At 33.2% G+C, this 19,226-nt stretch overlaps 1 protein-coding gene across 1 annotated transcript; it reads left to right on the top strand.

The window, feature by feature from the left end:
- The first annotated feature begins 1,835 nt into the window (after positions 1 to 1,835).
- On the top strand, positions 1,836 to 16,171 carry LOC141823892 (putative LRR receptor-like serine/threonine-protein kinase At1g07650). The gene is made up of 24 exons (XM_074711092.1): positions 1,836 to 2,001; positions 2,082 to 2,250; positions 2,343 to 2,414; positions 2,516 to 2,584; positions 2,744 to 2,815; positions 2,919 to 2,990; positions 3,095 to 3,166; positions 3,267 to 3,338; positions 3,417 to 3,488; positions 3,576 to 3,650; positions 3,735 to 3,806; positions 4,911 to 4,982; positions 5,100 to 5,165; positions 7,641 to 7,706; positions 7,795 to 7,833; positions 7,945 to 7,994; positions 9,525 to 9,901; positions 9,983 to 10,178; positions 10,718 to 10,864; positions 13,489 to 13,607; positions 13,693 to 13,903; positions 13,987 to 14,227; positions 15,246 to 15,396; positions 15,486 to 16,171. Exons 1-24 carry the CDS (start codon positions 1,881 to 1,883, stop codon positions 15,891 to 15,893), a joined length of 3,081 nt encoding a protein of 1,026 aa, XP_074567193.1. The 5' UTR covers positions 1,836 to 1,880; the 3' UTR covers positions 15,894 to 16,171.
- Positions 16,172 to 19,226: the final 3,055 nt, after the last annotated feature.

The following is a 19,226-nucleotide window of genomic DNA, read 5'->3' as shown; positions in this document are numbered from 1 at the left end:
TTTAATTATATATATTTATTTTATTCGTGAGAGATTGATATTTAATTTTTTTATATTAAATGTTCTAATTATCATAAAAAACGTATATTATATAGTTTTTAAAATTTTTTATATTGTTATTATTTAATAAAAACCAAAATCAACAATTCTTTTGAATTCTCATTCTTTTTTTATAATTTACTATATTATGTATTAAGTTTTTTAAATTATTAAATTATTCATCAAAATTTTAAAATATCTTCCTATCCTTTGCTGGTCGACTTTTCTAAACCAATCGATCATGCAACTGCTAGACGACACTTACTAAGAAACTACAATCAACACGATAATTTTCTTCAAATTTAATGAAAATTTTAATATTTAGAAGAAATTTTTTTTAAACTCGATTAAATAATTAGGTATTTAGATATAACATTTTTTGAATTCAAATATAAAGAGGAATCTGATAAAATTTTATTCGGTATCTGACTCAAATATTTGATTAAATAATATATATATATATACACTAACTTACAACTAATTAAAAAATAAATAAATAATTTTGATCTTCTTGATTTCTTTCTTTCGTAGTCTACAAAGTTATTATTTTTTTTTGAATTATATATATTGATATTATGTTAATTCTAATATATGAATGATAGTTGTTGCCAGTTGGATAAAATGGGGAAAAAAATTACTATAGAGGATATATATTTGATATTAGAATACACCACAATACTACCTCCTAAATTGAAAAATATAAATTTCACCCTGGAGAAGTTGGTTATGACAAAGCAGAGTTGCAAAAGATGACAAAGGAGCGTCGTGTTGCTAGGCGAAGCGATGAAATGAATGTTGCACCCTAGATGGTGAAAGTCCAAATAGTCGTAAAGCTGATCATGTGAGACTGCTAGGGTGACGGATTTCACCTTTTACATAATACATAAGAAAAATATAAATCGCAAGAGAATGCACTCTATGAGAATCAATCCTTATCAAATACAGTAACTTTGTCATTGAATACTAATTCAATTATGTTTGTGGAAGCATATGGATATGATAAATGAGAATGAGAAGGATACCCTAATCCAATCAATTACATTTCTTTTCTAAATGGTAGAATTTGTCATTTCAGCGGTCATATGTGGTCAACTTCAGAACTATTTATGAAGAAGTAAATTAAAAAATTATAATTGATCACGACGAAGAAAAGTATTATTCGACTTCACCAAAATTCAAACGCAAGAGGCATATCATAACTGACTGTAATTTCACAGCCGCTCAATCAGCCGACTGCTCAATTGAACGGTCATGATTTTACGGCTAGCTCGATTGAGTGTATGCGTACTTTTCAAATTACTAAATGTATTTTTTTTAATTCTAAAATACCCACCGCCAACTTAACTGGACGGTGGGTATTTTGGGAAACTGATTCATTAATTCTAAAAAAGTAAGCCACGTGGTGTGTTTTGGATATTATAGAAATTGAGGTGCTAATTCAGTAAAGTCGGTTCGAACTCGTCCCGGTTCGATCGAACCGGGAAAGTAGTTGCCATAATTATCCAACTGTTTCCTGAACCGTACCTTTTCCACGAGCCAGCGATTTCCCAGCATTCCTTTCTTTTCGGTGCAGTTTATCGCAACACTGTTCTGCGGGCGATTGAACCCGCGAAAGCGACAAGAAGCTCACCAAATCGCAGCCATGTCGCGATAAAGAGGCCGACACTGATAGGAGTGATGACTGTCTCCACTCCATCGATCGCAAGCCACTGCTTCCTCCAACCAGATTCACTGAATCCGAGCTCGATCGAGCAGCGAGAAAAAGGAGCTCTTTTTTGCTATAGATTTGTTTGTTCTTGTTCTTCCGATGCGGTTCTAGCACCTCATTGCTAGTCTTACAGATGAAGAAGTCGCCAGCTGTGATCTGCTTCAAGCTGCTATTGCTGGCTTACTACTTGCTGTTTTCTAGTGTGTTTCCTGTCGCATTTGGGGCGAAAGCTCCCAGGATTCACCCGAATGAGAGTACGCGACCTGTTTGCTAGCTTGTCTCTTGCTCTCTCCTAGAAAGATTTAATTTTGTTGTGTTTTGTTTGTAATGGCAGAGAATTTGCTGAAGCGGATTTCTACCAAACTGAATATAGATTGGAACTTCGACTCAGACCCCTGCAGCAGAATGGGAAACTGGAGTTTTCAGGGAGAAAAAAGCGTCGAGAGAAAGGTCGACTGCGACTGCTCCTTCAATGACAACTCCGTGTGCCACGTTGTTAACATGTAATCTTGGCTTCCATCGTTTTGTTTTCTTTGGTTCAGCTTTTTGTTCTCGGGATTAGGGTTTAGGAATGAGGTTTTTATGGTTGATGCAGTTCGCTGAAGTCCCAGAATCTTTTTGGCGCCATCCCCAAAGAGTTTGGTAGTCTTCGCTACCTCCAACAACTGTGAGTCCAAGGAGCTCTGTCCTGTCCAAAGGGGAAAAAATGGGGGAAAAAATGGATAGATGTTAGATTGCATGCTTTTCTGATGATTAATTTGGTCTCAGGGATTTGAGTCGCAATGTCCTCAATGGCACCGTTCCTGATGAATGGGAGAAGATGCGGCTGCAAGGCTTGTATGTCTCCTTATTATCATTTTAAAAAAAATTTCCTGAAATGCGTCTCTTCTTCTTTATGTTGAGCAGGAAAAACAAAAGCTTATCAAAAAATTTCTTTTTTAGTTTTCTTGAAAAATATAACCATTTATTGTGTAATAATTAGCTGAAAATTTGCAGGTCCTTCATGGGGAACCGACTCTCTGGGCCATTTCCGCTAGTCCTCACAAAGATTACCACTTTGACTAATCTGTATGTCTTCCTGATTCAAGAACATATAGCTCTTGCTTTGCTGGTTCATTTAGTTTGCTGAGGAGAATGGCTGATAATTTCACTGAAAGAAAATTTTATGCAGAAGCATTGAGGGGAATCTCTTTCATGGGCTACTGCCACCGGATATCGGAAACCTTGTTCACATGGAGAAATTGTGAGATTTCTCAGACTTCATTGTTACTTACTCTATCAAAGTTGGAAAACACACAAAGTTAATGGCAACTAGTTTTTTGTTTTCCTCTGCAAATATGGACTCAGTGTTATATCCTCCAATAACTTCACTGGAGAAATTCCCAGAGCACTTGCCAAGATGACAAACTTAACTGATCTGTGAGTTAAAATTTTCCCCTGATTTCATGTTAGAGTGAAGCTTGGATCATGTTTCATGTAATTATATTTGATGGTTTTAACATGGGCATCATAAAATTAGGAGGATCTCTGATACCAATTTAACTGGCAGACTACCTGATTTTGTAAAGGTCTTGAAGAAGCTTGAAAAGTTGTAAGACATTTTTTGGTTATATTTGTTGTGAATTCTGGCAATGATCTGTGCATGATCCCTAACTGAGTTGTTCTTTAGGCACATCCAAGGCAGCCGTTTGGAAGGACCCATACCCCCTGGAATTTCATATTTAACGAGCCTAAATGATCTGTATGAGTTTGAATACATTCATCTGGTTTTCTTCTTTTGTATCATTTTTTTCTATGTTGCTGAGTAATTCTTTTTGTTGATAATTAGGAGGATTAGTGACTTAAGAGGAAATATTTCATCTGTGTTCCCAGATTTGAGACAAATGGAAACATTGAAAACTTTGTGAGAAATTCACTTGAAAGAAATCTTAATTTGCTGTCTGTTAGTGGATTATTAAATTTGAGTAATGGCGCTTTGCATGCACAGGATACTAAGGAATTGCTCTATTCATGGAAATATACCGTCTTACATTGGGGATATGGAGAAGCTTAAAAACTTGTAAGTTTTTTTTTTCTTCATCACGTTTCTAATTATATGCATTAAAAAATAGAGAACTAAAAGATAGTTACAATTTTTTTAGGTTTGGACTATTAGAAAAGTTATGGACATCGAGTAGGAGTTATTTTGATTGCCAAAGAAAATGAGTTCTGCTATCATCTTTTTTTTTCTTTTTAAAATTTACCTTTTTTTTTTGGTGATTCTGTTTTTTTTAAATATCTGTTTTTGGTGATCAGTTTTGTTTTGCTTATTTGTTGACATAATAATGGCTAAAAATGTTGAAGGTTGAGTTAGGCCTAGAAACCCAACATCAAACTTTATCTAATCCTCTGAACATGAATCTTAATCCCATTTTTCAGATATCATGGATTTATTTGTCAACAAGAAGAGGATATTTATGAAGATATTTTTAATAGGATAAACAATGAATGATTAGTCAAGATGGAGAGGAGCTTATAAAGTTTTGTGTGATTGACTTACCACTTAATGCTAAAAGGAAAAGCTTATAACACTATGGTGCAACTTTATATTTTATCAATTGCAATATTGGGTAGTTTAGGAAGTAAAGCTTGAAGTATTGAGATGAGAATGCTAATATAAATGTGTGAAATTGCTAGAAAGGAATAAAAAGTACTGGGTTTGAAAGTAATTAGGTGTAGCTCCATTAGATGAAGAAATGGAAGAGATATTTGTTAAGATGGTATTAATTTGTATAAAGATGACTGATAGATTCTATAATTATTTGTGTTGAATCTGAATACTAGTACTAATATAGTCTTCATAGATTTAGTGGATGTATAGGATTTAGAAAACCAACCCTGATTGGCCAAATATCCTAGTACTAATATAGTCTTCATAGATTTAGTGGATGTATAGGATTTAGAAAACCATCATTGTCATCAAGAGATATGTTAATTTGATTTACTTATTTAAAATCCTTGAACTACTAATCACTGTCATGCAGATATAGTCTTCATTTCCTTATAACTCCAAACAGGAATTTTGTACATTCTTGAATTGTTTTTTGTTCTTATATCCTTAATTTCTGAGAATGATATCTTTTCATCATGGTTTGTTCCCACTGATTGGGCTTTCTTGATTCAAAGATTTAAGCTTTAACCAATTATCTGGAGAGATCCCAAGCTCCTTTTCACAGTTGCAACAAGTGGATTTCATGTATGCTGCAATTGTTGTTGAAAGTTATTTTAATAAAATCGTTTGTAGTTATTGGTTATAAACCACTTGTTATATTTCTATATTTAGTCATTCTCATTCCTTATTTTGGTATTGCAGTTATTTGACTGGTAATTTGCTTACTGGTAATATCCCTGGTTGGATCCTGAACAGAAACAAGAATGCGTAAGTATATCATATGTTCTTTCCATTAGCAACGGGCATATTCAGCATTGAAGATCTGAATCTACTGCACTTACATTAAAGTGTGTTTGCTTTTAGCATAGTGGCTAATACAGGACTTTGTTTATGCTTGATGTATAGATATTGCTAAACTTTTCCTATATGATATTCTTGGAAAATGAAAACGAGACAAAATTTATAAAGGAGAAAGGACTGCTGTGTGAAAGGGAATTTTTGCTAATGCACAAAAACTGAAGGTTACATAAAATGACATATGCTTTGCAAAGGGTGAGCCCTTATTGATAGAATGGAAGAATCACTTTTACCTTCAATGTCTAACATATTGAAGAGAAACTCAATGTTAGACATGCAAAACCTGATGATGCAATCCAAGAAAAAAAAAATACAACACCAACCAAGCTTTTATCTAAGTGAGGTCCGTTATATTGCTTTTATTCCTATTAGGCTTGGTCCCCTAGTATATCTTCACATTTATTTAAAGGACAATCTATTTTTATATTTAAATGAATTTTATTCCATGTTATCGTTGCTAACTAAGCTTTTTTGGTCTCCATCTTCCTTGATTATTGTGCACATTTATTATGGTTTCACATTATCTAATTGAGACTTTGATTGGTTGCTTAAGTACATGTCTATATTATGTTAAACACATCTCTTGGAGTTTTTCCTCAATAGGCACAAGCTCGGCTTTCTCTCTAATGTTCTAATTTTTTATATTGTCCTTTCTTATATGTCCATACATCTATCTTAACGTCCTCATCTTTGTGAATTCTCATCTTTTGCTCATGTATTTGATTCATAACCTAATATTTAGCTCCATATAATAAAGTAGCTCTAACCGCCATTTTATAAAACATTCATTTAAATTTTAGAGACACCTTACGAACCTCTAATGACCTCCTCTATTTTAACCATCTTGCTTGTATTGTATGTAAAATATCTTTATCAACTCTCTATCCTTTTACAAAAATGATCCTAGATATTTAAATTCTCAATTACAGATAACTTATTTTCTTCTATCTTAACAATTGTCTTGCTAGATTTACTATTCCTAAACTTAAATTCATATATTCTATTTTTACTCTACTAAGCCTAAAATATTTTACTTCTTGTGTTTCTCACCAAAATTTGAGCTTCACATTTACTGCTTCACGCATTTTATTTACTAAAATAATGTCATCGAAAAATAATATACACCATGGTAACATATTTTGGATGTGCCCAATGAGTTCATCCATGACTAGTATAAAAATATACAAACTTAGAATTGATCATTGTTGTAACCCTATCATTATAGAAATACTTTAGTTAATACGTCTGGGGTCTTCACTTTTGTCATTAAATCTTCATACAAATCCTTAATTGTTTCAATCCAAGAAAAAATATTTTTCAAAAAATGAATTAGTTTAATAAAATAAATTAGTGCACAATATAAAATTTTAACATATTAATCCTTTTTTTACTAGTTTGATCCCTTATTATCAGTTTATTCCCTCAATAAATTCATTGAACTAATAATATAACAATTTCTACTTTAAATATTCTTTCTTCGTTCATGTGTGGTCATTGATTAAGGTACAAAGCATAAGGCTAGTTAACTGAGCACACAAAAATATCTAAGGCTTGCAGATGTCACCCACTATATAGTAATAGGGACAATGAAAACTAAACGAAAAAATGCTATTTTAACCAACGGTCGAAGTGTTGAGTCATGCTTATTATCAGAGGCAAATTTATTGTTCTACCCATTGATCACGACCGATTCCTCAAGTGACTATGCTATTAGGCGACTATCTCATCAGTCTAATCTCCCTAACTAGTTGATTCCACTGGTCTCCCTAATCAATCGACTAGTCATGCCTTAGTCAATTGTCTAGTTGAGCTAACACATATTTTGTTTATTAACATTTCAGCCGGAGTCGACTAACTTAGCTAACATGACTATCAGTCAATTGAAACTATATATCAGTCAACTTGACTAACATTTTGTTCATTGACATTTCTATTCTTAATAAGAATATGACAATTGATAATTAGATTTTAAAAAAATTATATATATATTTTTATTTCAATACATGTCAACATGAATTCAATACTATTTGTACTTATAATAATTGCATAATCAATTAAATTTTAATTTTAAAGAAGTTAAAAGAAAAAACATTACTTGCGTTCATCTTGACTTGTGTTGTATTGCAAGGCGATTGACACAATTGGTACTAGAGAATTATCTATACTAATTTATTGACTTTTGATAATTTATCGAAACAATATGTTTTGGCTGTATTGCCTAGCACATACTAGATTGCAAAACATGCTACAAAGTATATGGAGTATATAATCGAGAAATTAAGTTGTCATTTACATTCCATGTTGAGGATGATTAGAAAATTTATTTGAATTTGATCAACCATTTATGGGTTTCTATTCACTGATTTGTATACTTGCAAATTGAAGGGATATCTCATTCAATAGCTTCACTTTTGAAGGCTCAGGTCCTATGCAATGTCCTCAAGGGAGTGTGTGAGTCCGATTTTGGCTTTGGTGTATGGCTTCAATGATTTTTTTTTAACGATCACCTATAACAAGTTTGTTGTTTTATTCTTTTCAGCAACCTGGTGGAGAGCTACTCACATTCTGCTGACAACGTGTAGGATTCCGAACACTTAGTCAAGTTAATTTCTGCTTATTAGATCAATTTGATTAGCCATTGTTTGTTCCATCTATTGTTGTCATCTTAAATATCTATCTTTTAGTGCAGGAATACAGTTCAGCCATGCTTGAAAAAGAATTTCCCCTGCAGTTCATCCAGTAAGATGTGTCCATTCAACTTGGATTCTACTTGACTTCATAATTATATTAGCTCCCTGCTCACTAACTATATATAATCTTGGTTGAATAAGTATTTCACACAACTTCCTACATGATATCAATTTAGGGATTACTTTTCAATGTATCTGCTCAAGTTAATCTTGTTAAAGTTAATTGGTTAACTGCTTAACCCAAAAGTTCAAGCTGTTAGGAAAGATGTAGTGTTTAATTTATATATTTATATGAACCACCACACTTGTCCATGTGGGATTAGTGGATAGGAAGCCTTCTAACTTCAACACACCCGTTCACGTCCATCATGACTCAGATGTATAAATTTATTTTGACACGTACAAAATTCAAACTCCAAACCTCTTGTTTTGATACCATGTTAATTCCCAAGAGAGCCCAATTCAAACTAAAATGCTAAGGCCCTAGGTGAGGGTCTATTGGTATTTAAGTAGATTCAAGAGCTCCCATTTTTAGTATGTTAGATTAAAAGGGTGAAGTTTTCCTCTCAGTCTCACTTTTCCTTCTTTTAATATGCCCCTTAGGCTCAATATCATTTTTAAAGGGGAAGATCTAACTCAGATAACGGGTTAAAGTTGAGTGTTTAGAATAAGTGGGATTGGCATAGATGTTTTACATAGGATATAAACAAGATGGTTGAAATGGAGAAGAATACTAGGTATTTTTTGTGATTGTAAGGTACCTCTAAAGGTTAAAGGAAAGTTTATAAAATGACGATTTAGACCTATTATATTATATGGAATTGAATGTTGGGTTATGAAGCGAGTATAAGAGTAGAAGATCAAAGCCGCAAGGGTGAGGATGTTAAGGTGTATGTGCGAATATATGAGGATGGGCAAATAAGAAATGAGAATATTTTAAAGAAATTCAAGGTTGCACCTATTGAACTTTGAGCGATACATTTAAAATAGTGTGAACATGTATTTAAGCGATCAATAAATACCCCAATTAGGCGATGTGAGACCAAGACAAATACGCACATTAATCGAGGAAAAGAGAGACCAAGGAAGACTTGATTAACAATGATAAAAAAATAAAATTTATTTAAATATAGATGAGAATATAATAGAGGATGGAGTACAATGGTGTAGGAGGATCTATGTAACCGTCACTTAATGGGATAAAGGCTGAATGTTGTTGTTGTTGTTGGTCATAGCATGCCAAGGTGTATTAATTGTTGGCACAAGTTACTCATCTGTGCAATTTGCACAATTGACACAAGAGAGATTGTATGTTTTAACCATGCCACCCAATACAATTCAACATTTCCAACCATGACTCTGCTCATATTCAAGAACAATCCTTTATAAAATTCACAATGTACCAAGTGTTGAATTTAAAGGAAGTGGAATGTAAAATTTACATTATAGATGCATAACATTATCTTTCAGTCAAGATCAAATTTGTTTTATAATTCATCTGGGTGCGATAGTAGGACCATATTTTTGTTGTTTTTGTTATATTTTCATCACTTTCAATTACTAATGATCTTTTTGACAGATCGATATTATTTGCATATCAATTGTGGAGGAAAAGAAGTAACTATCAATGGAACCAAATATGAAGCTGATATAGTGGAAAGAGGTGCCTCAGAATTGCATATAGAGGAAACAAATTGGGCATTCAGTAGTACTGGGAATTTCATGGACAATGATCTTGATGCTGACAATTATATTGCTAGAAATTCATCTGAACTTTCCATGCCCAATTCAGAACTGTACACTAGAGCACGTCTTTCTCCTCTTTCACTCACTTACTATGGTCTTTGTTTAATGAAAGGGAGTTATACAGTAAAACTTCATTTTGCGGAAATAGTTTTCACTGATGACAATACATTTCGAAGCCTTGGAAAGCGTGTATTCAATGTCTTTATTCAGGTCAATAGCTATAACTAATTGCATTCATCTAAGTTCTTGTAGATCCTACGCAGCAAATTACTGTCTATTTACTGAATACAGGAAAATTTGGTGTTGGAGGATTTCAACATTGAAGATGCTGCTGGAGGATCTGGAAAACCTATTATTAAGAGTTTCAATGCTTCTGTCTCTGATAATACCTTAAAGATCAAATTTTATTGGTCTGGGAAAGGGACAACAGGCATCCCAAGCAGAGGAATCTATGGTCCTCTGATATCAGCCATCTCAGTGACACCTAGTATGTAATGTTTTTTTTTTGCACAAAGCTAGGGAACATATATTGAATTAGGAAAAATATCTACATCTACATTCAAACACAAAAAATTTCCTCATAGAAAAACCCGCCTATCTACTTCCACTATGTTAATCATTTACAGATTTCTTTTAATTGGATATATTTACATATGTGAATTTGGATTCAAATGTTTTGAATTGACATTCTATGATCTTTTAGTATATTCTTGTTTAGTATGTGAAAGTTATTCATAGGTGCACAATCATCTAATTGGACTATAAAAAGGAAAAATAGAATTCAGGAGTCCTTACTCGAGAGCTTTGTAGATAACCATTTGCTGCAAATTCTACTTTTCTTTAAGTGCTTCCATCTGATATTTGTCTACTCCAGAGATCAATGCACAGACTTAAATATAGCTACTGGAATTTTACTTCTTTCAATGGCATTCAATTTATTTTCTACGCAATTAAATAGTTTTCTCTCTCTATAAACATACATGTGAGATTGTTAAATAACTTCACATGCATTTAATTCATCTTCAGATTTCCAGCCACCGCCAGCTATTAAATCTTCCAGTAAGAAAAAGCTCCATAGTATTATCATTGCTGTGGTTGTGGCTCTGGTTTTTCTGATAGTTCTGTTTACTCTCGGCATTTGGAGGAAGAAGAGACAGAATATCTTGTACAAAGGTAATGGATTTATATTATATTAAATCCGACTTATATGGTGTTTGTGGTCATTCTTGTTTTACAGTATTACTATTTTATTGATTACCCGCAAATGGTTTATTTTGGAATGAGTGTTTCAAAGTTCTATTTCTTAGCTTCCATTAGCGATAAAATTAGTACTGGCTGATGCTTGATTTCTCTCAACTCAGTGTTTTCCATCTGTTCTACAAGGGCCAATATTAGTCTATTTCCATGTACATCAGCTATGAACCAATCAGTTTGTTATTCATCAGCTATCAATAACTACTTTGCACTAGACTATTCTAAGTGTATTTGTCAAGAACCAAAGTACTACTTCAAAGGAGTTGAAGATGCAGCAACGCTTAGCCTGTTAGCCAAGGTAGTGTACATTGTGGTGATTTCATTGTTAGCCCAACTTTCTGGTGTCATGTACATCATGAAGCCACTTAGGTCCAATCATAGAGAGGGGCTTTGTATTGCCTCCTAATGAGATGATCTTTTCTTTCTACTAATTCAAGCTTTTCGGCTATAGATTCTGTTCAACAAGAGATTGTAGGCCACTAGGCATTAAGAACTCAATTCTCACTAGAGTGTGTTGTATTCACAACGAAGACACGTTAGCTTATTGCTCGATATAGATGCTTCCTACCTTTGTTGTTTGCTTCCTAAATGTCCCAACTTTTGTGATGGTTAATGCCTGTGATCCTAAAATGGTTATATGTTTAGATTAAAATTCTTTAGGTTTATGAAATGCAGTTAGATTGTTAACCTATATACCTATACCTAATGATACCATTTTACTTTCTTCCAAATAATTTTCTGAATTAGTTGAATGATAAGTGCAGCTGAACTTGCTAGAAGTATCGGATTATATCCAGTTCACAAGTTCACGCATTGAAAATTGAAGCATTTAATTCTTGCTGGCTTGTTGCAATGTAATAAGTTCTCTTTCTTTTTAGCAAACATGCCTTAGTTTAGATGACATGACAACTAAGAAAACTAAATTAATGAAACAAAGCACTACAAAAGAGTGAAAGCTAAATTTAAATGCAATAAAGATGCACTATTTGTTGGGACCAAGATGGTGAAATGGTTGGATGAGCTAGAGGGGGAGTGAATAACCATTGTACCTGCAAATGTGAATTATTTCTACTCTTGCTCTTGCTATTGCTTAGTGAGGTTACAAAAAATATTAGCGCGATTAAATTAAAAATATAAAGAGATACAAGCATTCTAATCAATAACATGGGCATATAACGTGGTTCGAAACTCTTGTTTCTATCCACAACCTATGATTCGTTAGTGTGTCGCTCCCAGAAAGCCCGCTTTCTTTCTTCTTGGTTAACTACCAGAGGTGGAGAAACCTCTTACAACATTAATTACAAGAAAATAGAGGGAGGACTAAGAGTACAATGGGAGACCAATAGAATCTATCCAATCTTATTTTCACTAGCCTTCATGTTTTTATCTCAGTCCCTTTTATAGCCTTCAATCCCTCTTTATTCTTTACTTGTTGTTCAGCTGGTTTGTTGTCGATCAATTTCTTAAATTCACCCATTAGTCGACTACTTCCTTTGATTGAGTTAATTGAATTCCACCAATAGTTGACTAGACCACTGTAACCCGTAGGTCATCCGATAATTACAATGCAACTTTATCATATCAATGACTCTTTTCGACTTTCCTATTGTGACATCAGTTGATTGGATCCTATCATCAATCAGTTGACTCTAATTCAGTCGATTATCCAACCAACTCAGCCAGGAACAGAGATTTTGTTCACCACTTTCCGAACTCAAGTTGACTCCTTAGTTGATTCAAATCTCAATCGACTGGAACCCGATTAGGACCATCCTAACAATCAAGTCTATCCTAAGTTGAAGACTATCCTTCCTCACAAGAGTACAAGTCTCTCAACTTTCATATCTCACCACCAGAGCTTACCTTTCACAGCTGAGTTTGCTACCAAGGTTGTTTTCTATTGTTAGGCTTCTCATCCCTCAAGTACACCCAAGCCCTTGATTCGTTCACGTGCCATCCTTCATGCTTCATTTACTTAGTTTGTCTTCTCTTCAAATTTTATCAACTTTACGCCTCGATACTCCTCGTCTTGTGGTTTCTCGAATGTCTTATTTCATCCTTGTATGATCTCTAAGACCTCGAGTCATCGAACTACAAAGTTGGCCACACCAACTCATGCTTCAAAGTTGCTCCAACACCACCTTAGTGTTTCTCGTCCTTCAATCCCTTGGTCACCTTGTGCAACTTTTTCTGATCTTCATGGACCTTTAAGCCATTGAATGTGTTGTCCTTAGCCACACCAAGTCATCATCAATCATCACCTTGTCCTCATCGAATCACAAGCTTTTTAAGCTCCACGTGGTCCTGCTAGTCCCTTCACAACTCAAACACACATATAAAATGCACATGCAAGATCTAACTTAAATCTTTTGCACAAACATCAAAACTCAAGGTCGAACTTTACCGCTCGGGGCACGATTACACCAACAATATTTTACGTAATAAGGAGTAAAATATGTTGTTTTCCCTCCAACAGATTAGCTTTATTCATAAATGTTCTTATGCATCTCATAGAACTCTTATACATTCTGTTTTTCTACTAGAACTTGGAGCTCTCGACCTGCAAACTGGATGTTTTACCTTACGGCAAATCAAAGCAGCAACAAAGAATTTTGATTCTGCAAATAAGATAGGGGAAGGTGGATTTGGTTCAGTTTACAAGGTAGTATGAAACCTTACTGTAAGAGCATCTGATCATTTCATGTTTCTTGCTTCTGTTTTCTCTACAAATTATCTTGTGAATGTAGGGTTTGCTATCCGATGGTACGATAATTGCTGTTAAGCAGCTTTCATCCAGATCTAAGCAGGGAAACCGTGAGTTCATCAACGAAATAGGCATGGTTTCTGCCTTGCAGCATCCTAACCTTGTGAAGCTTTATGGATGCTGTATGGAAGGCAACCAACTCTTGTTGATTTACGAGTATATGGAGAATAACTGTCTTTCCCGTGCTCTATTTGGTAAGCATTCCAAACACATCACCTACCTTTGGCTATATATCTTAAAGGTTTATGTTGAAGTCAAGAACATAAGAATTATGTAGGCAAAGGCGCAAAGCACAAAATAAAGCTGGATTGGCCGACAAGACTCAAGATTTGTATTGGAATAGCCAGAGGACTTGCATATCTTCACGAGGAGTCCAGAATAAGGATTGTACACCGAGACATCAAAGCTAGCAATGTATTGCTAGATGGTGACCTCAATGCCAAGATTTCTGATTTTGGTCTCGCTAAGCTTTATGAGGAAGACCATACTCACATCAGCACTCGAATAGCTGGAACGATGTAAGTAACCACTTTTCACTTTTCGTCTTCTATAAAGCAATTTAACATTTTGCTAGTCATAGTTTCCAAAAATAAGATGGCCCTTTATCCTGAATGGCACATCTTTTCCTGTTCGGTTTTCAAGTTATTGACAGGAGAGTCATTAGTTGTTAACTGCAGAAATTTAGCACAAAGCACAAGCAAACTGCAAATTGTCCACCTTGTTAAGTAGATCAATGAACTAGGGCACACGAAACAAGGACCTGAAGAAACTTATAAGAACACATTCTGATACAGATAAATGTATGGGTGTGCCAGTTGGTCTACATTCACAATTAACACAAGAAGAGTTCATACATGGATGTAGAGCATAGGCCTGTGTTTTTTACTTGGTTCTTGAAACACGAGCAAAACATTTCATTCCGACACATGGAACAACCCTAGACGATGAACTCCCTTGCGAAGCTTCCATAACGATGACGATGCAGCTGGAGGCTTCCATGATGTGGTGAGGACTGAGGAGCTTCCCCTGAGCACGCAAACCTTTTGCGGCCACAAAATGAAGCTTAGGGATCAATATCCCAATTCTCTTCCTCCTTCACCATTCTTCTTTCTCTTCTCCTCCCAAATTCTTCCTCATTTTGCATTGACACATCTCCTTTTGACCAAGCACCAAAACCCCAGCTCAGTACAATGTTTTAAACCTTGAATATATCTAAAGTCTATGAATTTTTGTTGTTTTCACAGTTTCATGTTTTGTTATTTATTTTCAAAAATATTTACCAATACCTCTACCATGAGAATCAAATTCTTTAAGAATGCTGTGTATGTTCATACCTTTCTTGCTTTGGAGCAATTCAAGTTCTGGTTCTGTAACTAGTATTATGATAATACCCTAGTCAAGCAGTATGTTAAGATAATCCATTGATTCGTTTGGCACAGTCATGAATGGCCAATCCTTCGGCGACAACTTATTAACATATGCTCCCATACCTCTGGTACAAACCTAAACTTACAGATGATCTTTTGATTTATGCAGAGGTTATATGGCTCCTGAATACGCAATGCGAGGTTATTTGACTGATAAAGCCGATGTATACAGTTTCGGCATTGTTGCTCTAGAACTTGTGAGTGGAAAAAGCAACACAAGCTACAGGCCCAAGGATGAATTTGTGAATCTTCTTGACTGGGTAACTTCCAAATATCAAACTGATCTCGATATGATTTCCTAAAGGATTCAGGTTTAGCAAAGAACTAACTATGGTGCCAATTCATCTAGGCATGTGTTCTTCACGACAGAGGCATTCTCATGGAACTGGTAGATCCTGAGCTTGGATCAGCCTACCCGAACGACGAGGTGATTCTAATGTTGAACGTGGCTCTTCTGTGCACTAACTCATCACCCACACTCAGACCGACAATGTCGAAGGTGGTGAGCCTGCTCGAGGGTCAGACCCCTATCCAACCATTTCTCTCAAAAGTCAGTGCATCAGCTAACAGCTTGAGCTCCGGAGGGTTGATTACAAGAACTTTCCGACAGAATCCAAGCAAAAGTCAAAGCCAAAGCCTCATGGTTCATGCTTCAAGTGCAGATGCATCCAATCACTTCGACCCTGAAGATGATGTGAGCTTCCAACTTCTTGCAGGCTCCATTCACAACACCCAAAGGGACTTGCTTCAGTTTTAGTTTTGAGACGACACAAACAATGAGTTAAACGAGTATCCATCCCACTGCAATCCAATGCTTGAAGCAGAATTTCGATCACTGGTAAGACAGTAAAGTCATCTAATCTCTAGTTAAATGACATGATTAGCAAGCTGTAATTACCCAACTAGTTTAAAGCTAATGACTTTTGAGAAGAAAGTAATTTTCTTCTTTTTCTTATCCTATTTGTTTTGTTGCTGCCTAAACTGGTGCCTTTTGTTCTAGTTAGTTAGGTAATTTTTGCTATGATTATAATAACAATCGTGGAGTCCGTTATAGATCTTCCTACGGACTTTATCTTCTATTATATCATATCTATGTTTAAATAAATATCATTTGATGTGCATAACTTTGGTATTTATACATGACTGAATCATACTTGTAATACTCAAATTAAACCAGTTCTAATGCTTTTGTTTAAACGAAAGCCATAGCATATGATTAAGGATGAGATACACATTGTGAGTACTTGTTCATTTAAAATGCATAGATAATTTCCTCATGTTTTTTTTTTTTAGTTTTTTTTTTTTATCACTGTGAAAGGGAGCCTTGGTACAATGTTAAAATTACTATCGTGTGAGTTGGAGATCACAAGTTCAAATCGTAAAAATAACCTCTTGTAATATAGAGTAAGACTACTTATAATAGATTGTAGTTTGATTTTTTTTTGAGATCCTATATTGAAGGGAATTTTGTACATCGGATTATTTTTATATTATTATTGTATTTTGAATATTGGAAATGAGACATGACATCTAGTGTGGTCAAATGAGCCAATTCATGGTGGGATGGGTCAATTCATCAAAAATTCATCATATAATGGAGCGAGGTGGATCGGTCCACCATCTTGGTGGGCTAGAAAATTTCTAATCCAACTCAACTTAAGACGAGTTGCGGGTTAGGCGGATCAATACACAAGTCTATCAAAAAATAAAAAATAAAATATAAATATTGAAATATTATATATATTTAATTGTAAATTAGGTGAGTTAAGTGAAGTAAAAAAATGAGCCCATTATATATATTTATATATATAATTAAAGATTTAAAATTTGGTTGCGGATTAGGTGAGGTAAGCCCATGAACTCATTTACACTAACTCAAATCCAATGCAAGTCAACTTGCACAGGTTGTGAGGTTCAAGTGGGTCAATCCATCTGAACCTATCTTAAAATAGATTGATAAAATATCAATCTAACTCACTTAAATTGTTTGACAGGATAAATTAATTCAATGGGTCTAATCTAAATTGATGATTCTAACAACATCAAGATGTGATAGGGTGAGTGGAAACTCTTGACCGTTGAATTTGTGAAAACCGATTGGTCTACTTTCGTTGACGGAGTAGAGTGAGTTAGACTACTAGAGAGGAATGGTCTAGCTAGGTGTGGGTCGACAAGTTAACAAGAGAAAAGTTAAGTATAAGTTGTTTTCACTGGTTCCATGCAATGGTTGAAAGAATAAGGAAAAAGCTACAAAACTATCAATATTTGAAAATATATATATATCAAAAGAATGCCTTATCATATTTTTTTATTATGAAAATATTTTTATTTCAACGTAATTATAACAGCTACGATCATAAATTATCTTCACAAACTCTTCATGTAGAAGAATGGGACAAACATCCCTAGTTTCCATACAAGTTCATAAAACTCGATCGTTGCATGCTTGTTTAAGTATGCTACAATCTAATCTTGGGCTATATTAGAAGTCATCTCATTTTTTAAATTTATTTAATATGTGGAATGTGGGACTGAATCGTATATTTAAGAATTAATTGATTCTTATCCAAATACCTAGTAAATAAATAATAATAATAAAAAGTATGCAAGAGCTTTCCTTCGAGCTTGCATTTTTCAAACTTTCTAATCCAAATCGCTCAACATTCTTCCATGATTAAGGATATAAATAAGTCAAGTTGAATTTAATTGTGTTCAAATTTATTTATTTATTTTTTATCAAACTTGTTTATTAAAAGTAATTATTATTCTTATAATTTAGATAAAATATTGATCTAATATATGAATCTTATATTATTTTTAATGTTTAACATATTATTAACAATATAAGATGGTAAAATTTTATAAACTACTATATTTTTAATGCATTTGATTAAAAAATAGAAAAAGCAATCTATTATTAATATTTTAGACAAATTAATATATAAGTTTAATACAATTCATTAGTGTTTAACTTTATTTATTATTATATATATATATATATATATATATATATATATATATATATATATATATATATATATATATATATATATATATATATATATATATATATATATATATATATATATATATATATATATATATATATATATATTTGTTATTTTTTAATGAGCAATCTATGGCTATAATTTATTTTGACCCAAATATTCCATCTTGAAAAGGAAATCATACCTAACATTTATGGAAGTTTTGACTATATAGTTTTCATGTATTCTTCACCTTTAAGCATAGAAGATCCATTAAGGAGAGCTCCAAAATTCAAAATTGCCCTTGCCCTTATCAAACTTAAGATTTATCAAGATCGCAAAAGGATGCCTCAGGATTATGATACGATGGTAAAAGGTGAGAAGTGTATTCTTAAAAAATAAGGATTCAAATCTCATCCTAGATATATTACATCAGAGAAGTTTAAAAAATTAGTGACATTCAAAACTTATTTGTGTTTCTAGATTTATTTTGATAGTTGATGAAGAATCACCTTCAAGATTAATCGTCAAAGTAAAAAGATTTCGCTTAATCAAATTAATTTATTATATATGAACATTGCTATATTAAAATATGAGAGGATCTTGGTGCAATGGTAAAATTATTAGTGTGTGATCTAAAGGTTACCGGTTTAAATTTAAAAAATAACTTCTATTATTTTTTATTATATCGAAATGCTCTTTAATTAAATTATTTAAATTTGATTACAAATCATTTTAATTAAGTTGAAATAATTTCAATATGTTTAAATAACTTCTACTATCTTTTTTTTATTATATCAAAATACATTTTAATTAATTTATTTAAAATTTTTTAAATTTGATTACAAATATTTTATTTTTTAAAATCATTTTGGTACCATAGTTGATACAATACTTTTGAAATCATTTTAATTAAGTTGAAGTAATTTTAATATGTTTAAATAACTTTTACTATTTTAATATAGAAGATATGCTGCCAACTATTATAATAATATTAAATTAATATTATTTTTAGAATTATAAATATTAAAGAAGGTGTCGTTTGATATATAAATATTTTTTAAATATCTTTTTAATTTTTGCTCCGAATAAATTTCTCAATA

This window comes from Curcuma longa, chromosome 3 (assembly GCF_044706935.1).
Source record: "Curcuma longa cultivar G26 ecotype Majalengka, Jawa Barat chromosome 3, ITB_CL_G26_1.1, whole genome shotgun sequence".
NCBI lineage: Eukaryota > Viridiplantae > Streptophyta > Magnoliopsida > Zingiberales > Zingiberaceae > Curcuma > Curcuma longa.
Note: the sequence above shows the minus strand (reverse complement) of the source record. Positions and strands in the feature narration are given on the sequence as shown.